This window comes from Gopherus flavomarginatus, chromosome 2 (assembly GCF_025201925.1).
Source record: "Gopherus flavomarginatus isolate rGopFla2 chromosome 2, rGopFla2.mat.asm, whole genome shotgun sequence".
NCBI lineage: Eukaryota > Metazoa > Chordata > Testudines > Testudinidae > Gopherus > Gopherus flavomarginatus.
Window position 1 is genome coordinate 127207052 of NC_066618.1, and position 13304 is coordinate 127220355.

The 13304-nt window shown below is 40.1% G+C and overlaps 1 protein-coding gene across 1 annotated transcript in view; it reads right to left on the bottom strand.

Moving 5' to 3' along the window:
* Positions 1-1290: 1290 nt before the first annotated feature.
* The window catches only part of SLC6A19 (solute carrier family 6 member 19), an 83224-nt gene continuing 71210 nt past the window's right edge, over positions 1291-13304 (bottom strand). Inside the window, exons 11-12 of the mRNA XM_050939731.1 lie at positions 5892-6054; positions 1291-1500 (exon numbers count right to left, since the gene is read on the bottom strand). Of these exons, the coding sequence (XP_050795688.1) occupies positions 1291-1500; positions 5892-6054 (373 nt within the window). The remainder of the gene's footprint in view (positions 1501-5891; positions 6055-13304) is intronic.

A 13304-nucleotide genomic window follows, 5' to 3' on the forward strand; every position in this document is an offset into this window, starting at 1 on the left:
GAGAGTAAACAAGGAGGATGCTCATCAACTGTCCCAGAGGGATGCAGAACAGAATTTGAGGTACCCCAGCAGATTTCTGTTCCTTAGAGTGGGAAACAAGTTTGCAGGAAGAATTGCCAGAGTGTTTTCAGGACCTCAGCACACTGCAGTCTTCAGTGCAGAGTCTGTCCACAACAGCTATGCCTAACCTGGAGGATATAAACCTTCCAAATTGCTAATAATCTAGATCCAACTATGAGCAATAGCTCCATTGTTAAATATAAGACTTGAGCCGGCAGACTTACACAGAAGCTTGTGTGAATGGCAGACTACCTGGATTCCTAGGAGTTACTGTTTTAAATCCTTATTTAACTTGAGGGATTAATTGTAATTAGTGTAGCCAGCACATTCACCAATAGGTGGTACCATAACTTTATCTTAGTATTAAGTTGTGGTCTTGTTTGTTGTAGCTGGCCTGGTAGGAGGTTAATAGGAAGTTCAGTGCTGGGAGCTGCGGAGTTGGTGGGGGAGAGGGCAGGGGCAGCTCTCGGAGCCTCCTGTTTCCCCCTAGGGCCATAGGGACATGCCAGCTGCTTTCGAGAGTGGCGTGGAGCCAGGGTAGACAGGGAGACTTGCCTTAGCCCCACTGTGCCGCTGGACTTTTAGTGCCTATAATCTCCCAGTTTGGCTTTAGTAGCCTCCAGGAGACTCCCGGCAAAACCGGGAGGGTTGGCAACCCTAACTTGTCCCCCATCAGCTCCCCCTGCCACCAAGGGAGTCTTGGACAACCGGTATGTGTGAGACACTTCTTCTTCTACTGTTTGTTAAACAGGAGCTAAAGAAGGTAGATTGTGTCATTCCCCGAGCTGCTGCTGCTACTCTCCTATGTTGTCAGCAGGGGAAGGAACTATCTGCTGGCAATTAGAAAGTAAAGGGGAAGTTAGTGAAATATCCAGATGGTATAAATAAATCAAGAAATCTTTTTCATACTTAGAAATGTTTTAATAATTAAATATTTAAAACTTTTGCTTTAGGAAAAGTATTTGTGACTCTGTGCAACACAGTGATATATGTGGTTAAAAACAATTGAGTGTGCAAGACACAAGTCAGCATAAAATTAGAGTTCACATTAGTTCTTCTGCCTGAAATCAGTTACTATAGGATTCACTTAGTTTCATTGTTTCCCTGGGAACCTCACATCATTGCCCCTTTATGACAATGGAACTAACTATGGATTTCATTTAAATTTTTTGGTTTGTTTTTCCTTCCCTCACTAACAAGGTCTTTTTTCAATCTCTTTGAAATATGTTTTTATGTATGATTCTTCAGGTCTCCATTCACAGAGGGTTCAGAAACTGAGATGACAAGGCCCTGATGTCCATCTTGTTCTTGATAGCAATTTCTGATGACTCTGTAGATGGCAAAGACAGGGATGACCAAACAAGGCACTCCAGCCAAGATCACAATGATGGCATACACCCAGTCAGGATATCCAGCTCTCTCTGATTTGGGGAACTGATCCTGTGAGAATAAACAATCAAGTTTCAAGGACTTGTGGTGGGCAAAATATATAAATATATTCAACACAGGAATATAGTCTTGGAAGGGACTCTCCTCAGTTACTGAGTTGAGTTCACAGATAATGCAAACAACCCTGTTATATAATCCCATTCATAAATATATCAAAATCCATCCTAAAACTAGTTAGGTTGTTTGTCCCCATTACTAGATATATTAAACAGTAATACAGAGAAAACCCAGAACCATAACATTAAATCCTCCATAACAGTATTTTAACTCTGAAAGGATAAGGAAATATTTGTAGTTGATGCATTAAAATATATAAAACAAGATTTTTAAAAAATAGTTTTTATAATTTACCTGAGTGCCACAATAATACTATTTAGCATTTAATGTCTTAAAAGCACTGTACGCACATTGACTAAGTAATCTTCGCAACATCACTGTAAGATAGGTACAGTAAGTGTTTCAGATAATGAGAAAAAGAAGAGATTGAGTGATCTGTCCAAATTCACAGATTAAGTCATTGTGGCATAGCTGGGGCTAGACCATAGGAGTTCACTAGTTGTGTCAGCTGATCTATGCACTAGACTACAGTGACTTCTTTGTTACTACAAATTCTATCAACCTATTTTTTAGTGCAGTAGATGCGGCTTGGTTTTCTGAGCCCATAGGGTTTTGTGTATGTTCTGAGTTTAGCATTGTTAGGTTTCAGAAGTTTCATTGCTGAGGGTGGTAGCTCTGAGAGGTGGCTCAAAGGGCAGGAAGAGGCAAGGTGCTCAGGGGTGGAGTTTTATATTTGTTGGAGACCTGCCAACTCCAAAGGATTTCCCCAACAAGTGGTTTTTGTGCAAGGCTTTCCTCTTTCAACTCCCTGACAATCCCAAATGTCTTCTGTAGTACTGCAAACTCAGGAGTTCCATGTTATTAGGCATTTGTCTTAAAGCTTCAATTCCTGGATTCATGGATTCATGTGATTAAGTGAGAATTTCCATTTTCTTCTTTTCTTTTTTAAAAGTAACTTTCTAGCTAGAAGCAGCAAAGAGTCCTGTGGCACCTTATAGACTAACAGCCATTTTGGAGCATGAGTTTTCGTGGGTGACTGCATCTGACGAAGTGGGTATTCACCCATGAAAGCTCATGCTCCAAAACCTCTAGTCTATAAGGTGCCACAGGACTCTTTGCTGCTTTTACAAATCCAGACTAACACGGCTATCCTTCTGACTCTTTCTAGCTAGAGAAAAGCTTGAAAATGTGTACCCTGAAGGCTTAAAAACCAAAAGATAAATAAAAAGAACCTCAAACTTATTTTAAAACAAACTAACTAAGTAACAAAACCAAATGTTTTTTGGACTAACACGTGAATTTTGAATGCTGGAGAGTTAGTAATAAATTTTTTGCCCAGACTTTCCTCTCCCATCCCCTCCCAAAGTGGCTTCTCCCCTAGGAGCTCACAGATAAGAGACTCTTTGGATAGGGCTGAAGCTAGACAAACTCCATCTGTGGCAGTGGAACTACTGGCTGCAATGCCATTCAGTCTTCCCGTAGGGCCAGGAGGCTGTGTCCTGTCCCTGAATATTTTGGTGCTCTTTGCAGATGCAAGGAGGAGGTGGCTGTGGCCCCCTTTGGCAGACCCCTTGAAGACAAGATGGAAGGTAGCATTTCCCTGAGGAAAGCAAGAAGAGAGGTGATGGAGCTCCTCCAGAAGTCTGCTGAGGTAAAAGATGAGACCTGTGTCCCAGAGGCTAACTGTAGGGGTTTGGGGAGCTGGCAAACACTGTGAAAGAGGGTAAAAGAGATGGAAAGACCCTGGAGATGATTCACTTAGGGGCAGGGGGTAGAGTTTCAGGGCATTTTTGAGTTGTGCAAGACTCTTAAGTGGGGAGTTGGACCAGTATCTTCATCTGCTTCTTGGCCTGAGCATTGTGAGGCAACAGGAGCCAGAAACAGATTGGACTCTGCCGAGAAGGCAGGGAACAGATGCTTATCTTGGCTCTGCAACTTCTGCTCTTGCTTTTACCACTGGTCTCCTGAAGTGGGAGGACACTAAGAAGAGACTCACATTGCTACCCCCTCTGAGGTTTCTAAAAGTAATGGGGGAGGGAAAACAAAAAGCAATGCTTTGAGGGGAGCTTAAAGTGAAATGCCCTCACGTGAAGAGAGAGTGTGTATTGGGGGGTAAGGTAAAATGCCCAGCAGTGGGAATGAGTGAAGGGTCAATTAAATGCCTGAGTGGGGGAGATGGAAATGTAGTGAGAGGATGTTAAAATACCTTGGGGGGCACAGTTACAATTATTTTTAATTTATATTTATATTTAATTTATATTTATTGTCTTTCCTGTAATGTTGGTTGCACATGTACCTCAGCCTGTTCAACCAAAACTTGCATAACAAGTTGAAACTGCATTGCAAGACATTTGCTGAATCTGAGCTGAGGTTTTTTATATAAAATATAGTGCAAAAATAGTACACAGTGTGGCATAAGGCAACTAGATTCCATATATTCTTAGCCTGATAAAGCTCATGTAAAATTCATTTGTCCATACACAGTACCTTGTAAACCTTTCTCTGGGAGAAAATATTTATGTATAATAAACACAAGACTGACCCAGAGACTACAGAGGTAGATTCTGATTCTAGTTACACAAGTGAAAATCCTAATAACCACTGTGGCACACTGTGCCTTAAAGCAGCACCCTGGGACCCTCATATTCACCCCCATCAGATAGTTATGATATATTTTGTACAAAGTATGCCTTGTGAAGTATTGTTTTAAAAGTCTTAATCTGCTGAACATTAAAATCCTGCTGTATTGTATGTGCTATCATTGTATGTTAAGTTATAAAGTTGACAGGGGGGTGGGAAATAGCTCAGTGGTTTGAACATTGGCCTGTTAAACCCAGGGTTGTGCATGCAAGCCTTGAGGGGGCCATTTAGGGATCTGGGGTAAAAATCTGCCTGGGGATTGGTCCTGTTTTGAATAGGGGGTTGGACTAGATAACCTCCTGAGGTCCTTCCAACCCTGATATTCTATGATAAAGTTTTACTGTTTGTGTTACTGAAATGTGTTGTGAGGTTGGGAACACCCACCAGCAGCCTTTCAGGTACAATAATGGAGCAGCCAGGTGCTCCTGATGGCCCATTAAAGTGAGTCCACACTCACAACTATCCTAGGAACTGCATACAATGGAGACTTCTCAAAGCATGTAGTCAGTGGAGACTGCTTGATCCATGTCAAGCTGGAAGAAGCTATAAAAAAGAAGTGCCATCATCACTGGATCTCATTTCCCTCACAACTCAACACCTGGAAACGCATCTGAAGGACAAAAACTCTTGAAGTGGGGAGGTGGTCCCAGGCTGAACGAGAATTCTATCCTGTGTACTGAAGATCTGTAACCTGCCTGTATTATCTATCAGGGTGACATATTGCTTGATTCACATTCTCTTTAGTATATAGAACTTAGATTGTGCACTTATTTTTATTTTCTTTGGTAAACATCTCTGCCCTTTATGCCTACCACCTATCATCCCTTAAAACCTATCTTTCTCTAATTAATGAATCCATTTTATATTTTACCTAAAACAGTGCATTTTGGTTGAAGTGCTTGGGAAATATGCTCAGGAACAAAAGCTGGTGCATGTCCTCTTTACTTTGAGGGAGGGGCGGACTGGGTTGTACATTTACACTGAGCAGGCTTCTGACCAGAGCCAGACAGTACAGCTCAGCGGCACAAGGCCAGGCAGTAGTGAGGAATTGGCTGGAGCCTCCCTATTGTTAGTTCATGAGTGGGTGGAAGAAGCATTCATGTAACTCAGCTGGGTGTGTCCCTGCCCATGGCTGTCTGTGTAAGTGCTGTACCTGGAGAGGTTTGCAGCTTGTCACAATATCACAGTGGGAGAGGGAGCCCAGGTTAATAAGCCAGTTAATAAGGTCAGTTGTACTCCAGTTCCAGGTTGCACACTGGGAAAACCCATCACAACCACATTGCAGCTCTTATGGATTTTCATGGCTATAAATGGGTTCAGAATCTGACCCACTAGTCTTTTGTTAACAGTGACAGTTCTCTACATTTCAAACTGTTATGCAATCCCTACTCTATAAAAGACTAAGTTCACAGCCTTCAGCTTGAGATCCTGTCTCTCAGCAGGATCCTTACTAAGACATTCATTATCTAGCAATTCCCATTAATTTGTGGCTGAATTTAGAATAGCAAGTTCTAAGGTCTAACATTTAATTTTTTATATTCCATTTTATGCATTGTAACACAGTATTCGTAAGAACACTGTTGAACAGGCAATGTGGGGAAGATAGATGTAATTAGTACAGGTGCAGAAAAAAGGAGGAATACATAAAAAAATTCAAGATATGTGTTTTGACATTATATACTTACATAATTAGGATCCCAAATGATATAGAGCAGTTCTTCTTTGACTTTCACCACAAAGTAAAAGAAGAAGATAACTATCATAATGAGAGGACTGATGACTCTCCATGTGGCCTGCCAGAAAATGTTGGGTTTGTGTCCAATCATGAACTCAATATCCTTGTTAAACCTAAAAACAAAGGTAGCAAGTTCTGGAAATTCACTCCACTACAGTGATTTACAAAGCACATTCAGAGACTGTCCAATCACATGCACAAATACAAAGTAAAATGCCCCAATTGTACTTCTCAGAACTTTCCATGCCAAAGTAAACTATAAATTGGTACAAACAAGATTCAGGCAAATATCAATATAATATCAATATAATTATCAATATAATATAAGTATCCTATAAGTCTGAATTATCCTATAATTGAATTATCCTATAAGTTTGAATCAAATTTCCCAAAAGCATGCCAGGAAAAATACTCTTAAAAACATGCATTGTTTCAATAATTGTGTGACTGCTTCTGATTTCACACTGCTTGTAATTATCAAGAAAAGCAAAAAAGATCAAAGATATCATGTTATGGCATGGTGCCTTCAAAAAGCAAGAACAGGTGTGAATTGATTTCATCCATAGGATAACTGAGTGTAAGTTGAGTTTCCCTCTGATGTATTGTAAAACTTCTCAAGGTTTTTCTGTTTGTGCCTCAGAACTGTTTCTTTTAAAGTGTAACATCATTTATTCCTGAAAGGAGAGAAGGCAAATTGAAGGCATTTTAAAATGTGGCTTTTGTGTGTAAGGTTCTCTTAGATAGTCATAGCAACTGTATTTTGGAGAGTTGAGTACTGTAACTTGTTTTAACCACACACATGCTACTTAATAATAGCCATTTTTTAAAGTGTCCTTCAGTCCTCTTTTGTGACTGTCTAGTAGATTGCTTCAGGGTGGATGTGATTGAGCTACTGATTGCCTTAACAGCTGTGAATGGTGCAAAGAATCAGGATTACATGTGCCCACTTTCAGCTTTCCCCAGAAGTGCTCCAACTCCACTCCACCCTGTTCCCCAAGGCCCCACTCCTGCTCTGCTTCTTTCCTCTGTCCCACTCCACCCTCTTCTTCCTGCTCCTGTCAAATTATAGAACATCAGGGTTGGAAGGGACCTCAGGAGATCATCTAGTCCTAGCTTGTGCTCAAAGCAGGACTAATCCCCAATTAAATCATCCAACAGATTTTTGCCCCATATCCCTAAACAGCCCCCTCAAGGATTGAACTCACAATCCTGGGTTTAAGCAGGCTAATATATAAGCCACCGAGCTATTCCTCCTCCCCCACGTCCCAGCAGCAGATGGGAGGCACTAGGGGAAGGGGAGGAGCTGATCGTCAAGGCCCACTGAACAGCTGATCGGCGGGGGGCTGGTGGGTGCTGAGCACTCACTGTTTTTTCTGTGGATGCTCCAGCCTCAAAGTCAGTACCTATAATCAGGATGAAGATAAACTATCACATATATTTTCTCCTTTTATGTGAGTGGGACAGAGCCCCAGCTGCTATTGTAAAGCTTCTAAGTCTTAAAAATATGGTATCAAGGTGGGGGATGTGCCTAAATGGAAGTAAAGGTTTCTATTTGCAAACACTTTCAGTTTTGATGGGATATATTATTTTTTCTCTTAAAATCTATAATAATATTTGAGGCATTCTGGGACTCCTTAGGACTGGTTTTTTAGAGTGCTGAATAGTTACAGCACACATTGAGTTCAACTGGATTTGTGTGGGTAACTGGTACTTCTGAAAATCCAGCCCAATGGGTCTCAGTTTGGCAGTCAAAATCAGAAGCCACTTTTGAAAATGTTGGCCTTTACCTCAGTTTCCAAATCTGAAAAATGGGGATAATGATGTTTATCTTCCATTGTAAAGGGTTTTGAGATCTAAAAAGAAAAATTACCCAAAGTAGAGCTTCCTATTTCCAGGGAAAGGAAAAAAGAAGGCAATTCCATGAAGTTCACTAGGGACCGCTGTATGCTATATTATGATAATTTACCTGAGGTAATTTACCTTAGATCAGTGGTTCTCAAACTTTTTTACTGGTGACCCCTTTCACACAGCAAGCCACTGAGTGCGACCCCCCTTTTAAATTAAAAACATGTTTTTATATATTTAACACTATTATAAATGTTGGAGGCAAAGTGGGGTTTGGGGTGGAGGCTGACAGCTCGCGACCCCCCATGTAATAGCCTTGTGACCCCTTGAGGGGTCCCAACCCCCAGTTTGAGAACTCCTGCCTTTGATACTATTGTGAAACAACTCCCTAAGAAAAAGAGTATCTCCTCCCTCCCTTACTCCCCACTAGCACTTCTAGGAGTGTATGGCAGTTGACTCAAATAAATTAATACCAAGAATGCAGATCACCCTTACAGGCTGGTGGATTATATTTTGGAAATGAGTGACTCTGAAAGAGTCCTGGTGGATTACCAACTGAACATGAGCTCCCACTGCTATGTGATGGCAAAGAGCTAATGCAATCCTTAGATGTATAAGTAGGACTATATCAAGTGGAAGTAAGGAATTTTATTGCTACTTTATTCAGCCTTACTGACACCATTGCTAGAATACCATGACCAATTCTGATGTCAACAGTTTAAAAAGCAGTTGACAAATTGGAAAGTGTGCAGAAGTTACAGGAATACTTTAAGGTTGGAAAACTTGCCTCACAGTGAGACATTAAAGAAACTAAGCTATTTAGTGTATCCAAGAGGAGGTTAAGAGATGTCTTGATCATAGTCTAGACAAATTCAGCTAGACAAATTCAGATTACAAATAAGGCATACATTTTTAACAGTGAGGATAATTAGTCATTGGAACAATTTACCAAGGTTCATGGCAGATTCACCATCACTGGCAATTTTTAAATCGAGGGTGAATTTTTTAAAAAAGATATGCTCTGGTTCAAAAAGGAATAATTTGGGGAAGTTCTATGGTCGTTATTATACATGATTACAGTGGTCTCTTCTGGCCTTGGAAGTTACGCATCTATGAAAATCTTCTGAGTGCTGACAGACAAAAGCACAAGATCCTATGTCTGGAAGCCAAAGCTAGATGAATTCAGACTAGAAATGAGGTATATATTTTTTTAAATGATGGCAATTAACAATTGGAACAACTTGCATTGGTATGTGGTGGATTCTTAGTTACCTGAAGTCTTTAAATCAAGACTGAATGTCTTCATAAAAAACATGCTGTAGCTCAACCAGAAGTTATGGATTTGATGCAGAAATCACTTGGTGAAATTCCATTGCCTGTGTTACGTAGGAAGTCTGATTAGATGATCATAATGGTCCTTTGTGGCCTTAATCTATTTACCTATCAAATGGGCTATTGAGGGGTTATATTACTGCCTTTTAGGATGAGAATTTTTATTATTGATTGACCATCTGGTAATCTGGATGGTCAACATGAAAGATAAAATGCCTAAATTACCTAGATGGTGTTTAACACTCCATCCTTGTGAGTACAAATTAATATACCAGCAACAGAAGTGAAAATTTAAATGTGGACTTAATGTCTCTATTTGGGATGGAAAAAGTACCTAAAACTGAGGAAACAGGTTCTTTCTTGATTCGGAAAGTATGTGAAGTGTGCCCTCCTTTCAGGTGTTAGAAAGAAAAAACCTGGGGGAAAACACGCCATAAATAGAAGCTATTAATGCTTATAGGATGGGAGAGGTGGAGATGCACCAAGCAGCAGCCAGTAGGAAAATGGGCATTTTTAGGCTCCACCTGCTTGGCTCTATCAAATTTAAAGGGCCAGCTCCAGAAAGGCATTCTGGGAAAAATGTTCTGAAGAGAGTTAATATTGAACAGGCAGTCAGCAAGGAAGGAATTCCTAAAGAAAAGGCTTGTCTAATGCAATTGTCTCACTAAGGCTGTGAATTGGAGAGCAGTCCAGCAGGGAGGTAGCTCTGCAGCCACATTGTGGTGCTGGGAAATGCTGGGGAGCCGCTGAGAATTAAGTGGTGTCACCAGCAGAATTAGTGCTGAGATATAGTGGCCTCCACAGTGGCCTAGGAAGCTGGGCCAGCAGTAGCTGAGAAAAAACAGGGAATAAGGAATGAAAGGACCCGGACACAAAGTTACTGGAAGGATTGCACAGTCTGTTGCCCACAAGAGTAGAAGCTTCGTATCACATTAAGCTTGTGCAGTTTGTTTTTAATATTTAGAACTGCCCAATTCAATACAATGTCACTTAAGCACTGCACAGCAGGCACTGGCAGATTCTGCAAAACGTGCAGGAATAAACTGTACACTGTTCAGGAATGGTGTTGTGTAGAAATCTTTTTTAAAAACCTAAAGATTTTGTTTTTCATAGTTAGGAACATAGGCATTGCCACAGTAGGTCAGACCTGAGGTCCATCTAGTCCAGTATCTTGTCTCCAGCTGTAGCCAGCACTTGATGCCTCAGAGGACTGTGTAAGAACCCTATGGTAGGTGGATGTGGGATAATCTGCCCCAATATTAGGTCTCATCCTGGTCTTTAGTATTTAGAGAATGGCTTATGCCCTAAAGTATGACATTTTATATCCTTTCCAAAAATTTTATCATTAACTATAATTTTGCTTATTCTTGTTACTCATGTAAATGTCCAATCCTTTTTTGAATATTGCTAAATTCTTAGCCTGAATAACTTCCTGTGGCAATAAATTCCACAGTCTAATTACAAATCATATGAAACGTATTTCTTTAATCAGTTTTTAATTTGTCACCTTTAACTGCATCAAATGTTCCTTTGTCATGAATTGTGAGAAAGGGAAAATAGAAGCTCTTGATCTCACTTCTCTATAACATTCATTATTTCATATATTTTTATCATGTCCCCACATCCTAATCCTAAATCCTTAATTTTTTTAATAGCTCTTCACTTGAGAATTTTTCCATGCTCCTGAATCATCCTTTTCACTGTTCCTTGAATTTATATTCTTTTTGAGATGGGGTGACCGGTACTTTCACACAATATTGCAGATGAGGTAATACAATTCTTTCATATAAAGGCACGACAATTAGGGTGACCGGATGTCCCAATTTTATAGGAACAGTCCCAATTTTGGGGGCTTTTTCTTATATAGGCACTTATTATCCCCCAATTTTCACACTTGCTGTCTGCTTATCCTAATTACAATATTCTCTGTCTTACTGTCTATCCCATCCCACTCCTTATGCATCTTAAAATCTTATTTGCTTTTTCGATTGCAGCTGCACATTGATGAGCAGAGCTGTCCACAACAATGCCAGGGTCCCTTTCCGGAGTACACACAGTTAATTTAGAATCTTGTAAGGTGTATGGAAGGAAAAATTTAAACAACTCAATCTTCATTTGTTGACACCATTTAATTTGCATTCATGTTGATCATTTACCTAGTTTGTTTAACATCAGAACATAACATAAGAATGGCCATACTGGGTCAGACCAAAGGTCCATCTAGCCCAGTATCCTGTCTTCCAACACTGGCCAATGCCAGGTGCTCCAGAGGGAATAAACAGGTAATCATCAAGTGATCAATTCCCTGTTGCTCATACCCAGCTTCTGGCAACAGAAGCTAAGGAACCATCCCTGCCCATCCTGGCTAATAGCCATTGATGGACCTATTCTCCATGAACTTATCTGGTTCTTTTTTGAACCCGGTTATAGTCTTGGCCTTCACAACATCCCCTGGCAAAGAGTTCCACAGGTTGACTATGCATTGTGTGAAGAAATACTTCCTTTTGTTTGTTTTAAACCTGCTACCTATTCATTTCATTTGGTGACCCTTAGTTCTTGTGTTATGACAAGGAGTAAATAACACTTCCTTATTTACTTTCTCCACACCAGTCACGATTTTATAGACCTGTATTATATCCCCCCCAGTCGTCTCTTTTACAAGCTGAAAAGTCCCAGTTTTATTAATCTCTGCCCTTTTTTGAACCTTTTCCAATTCCAATATATCTTTTTTGAGATGGGGCAACCACATCTGCATGCAGTATTAAAGATGTGGCGTGACATGGATTTATATGGTGGCAATATGATATTTTGTCTTATTATCTATCCCTTTCTTAATGATTCCCAACATTCTGTTCACTTTTTTGACTGCCGCTGCACATAGAGTGGATGATTTCAGAGAAATATCCACAATGACTCCAAAATCTCTTTCTTGAATGGTAACAGCTTATTTAGACCCCATCATTTTATAGGTACAGTTTAGATTATGTTTTCCAATGTGCATTACTTTGCATTTATCAACATTGAATTTCATCTGCCATTTTGTTGCCCAGTCACCCAGTTCTGTGAGAACCTTTTGTAGCTCTTTGCAGTCTGCCTGGAACTTAACTATCTTGAGTAGTTTTGTATTATCCGCAAATTTTGCCACCTCACTATTTATTCTTTTCCCCAGATCATTTATGAATATGTTGAATAGGACTGGCCCCCCAGTACAGATCCCCTGAGGACATCACTGTTTACTTCTCTCCATTCTGAAAACTGACCATTTATTCTGATCCTTTGTTTCCTATCTTTTAACCAATCCATAAGAGGACCTTTCCTCATATCCCATGACAGCTTACTTTGCTTAAGAGCCTTTGGTGAGGGACCTTGTCAAAGACTTTCTGAAAATCTAAGCACACATATCCACTGGATCCCCCTTGTCCACATGTTTGTTGTCCTCAAAGAATTCTAGCGGATTGTAAAGGGAAATCATGCCTCACCAAAAACCATGTTGACTGTTCCCCAACAAATGATGTTCATCTATATGTCTGACAATGTTGTTCTTTACTATAGTTTCAACCAGTTTGTCCAGTACTGAAGTCAGGCTTACTGGCCTGTAATTGCCAGGATCACCTCTGAAGCCCTTTTAAAAAATTGGCTTCACATTAGCTATCCTCTAGTCATTTGGTACAGATGCTGATTTAAATGATAGGTTAAAGACTATAGATAGTAGTTCTGCAATTTCACATTTGAGTTTCTTCAGAACTCTTAGGTAAATACCATCTGGTCCTGGTGATGTATTACTGTTTAGTTTATCAATTTGTTCCCAAACCTCCTCCAGTGACACCTCAATCTGGGACAGTTCCTCAGATTTGTCACCTAAAATGAATGGCTCAGGTTTGGGAATCTCCCTCACATCCTCAGCCGTGAAGATCGATGCAAAGAATTCATTTAGTTTCTTTGCAATGGCCTTATCTTCCTTGAGTGCTCCTTTAGCATCTTAATTATTTAGTGGCCCCACTGGTTGCTTAGCAGGCTCCCTGCTTCTGAAGTTCTGGGGAAAAAATTGCCATTACTTTTTGAGTCTTTAGCTAGCTGTTCTTCAAATGTGTTTTTAGCCTTATTAATTTTATTTTTACACCTCATTTGCCAGAGTTTATGCTCCTTTCTATTTTCCTCACTAGGATTTAACTTCCACTTTTTAAAT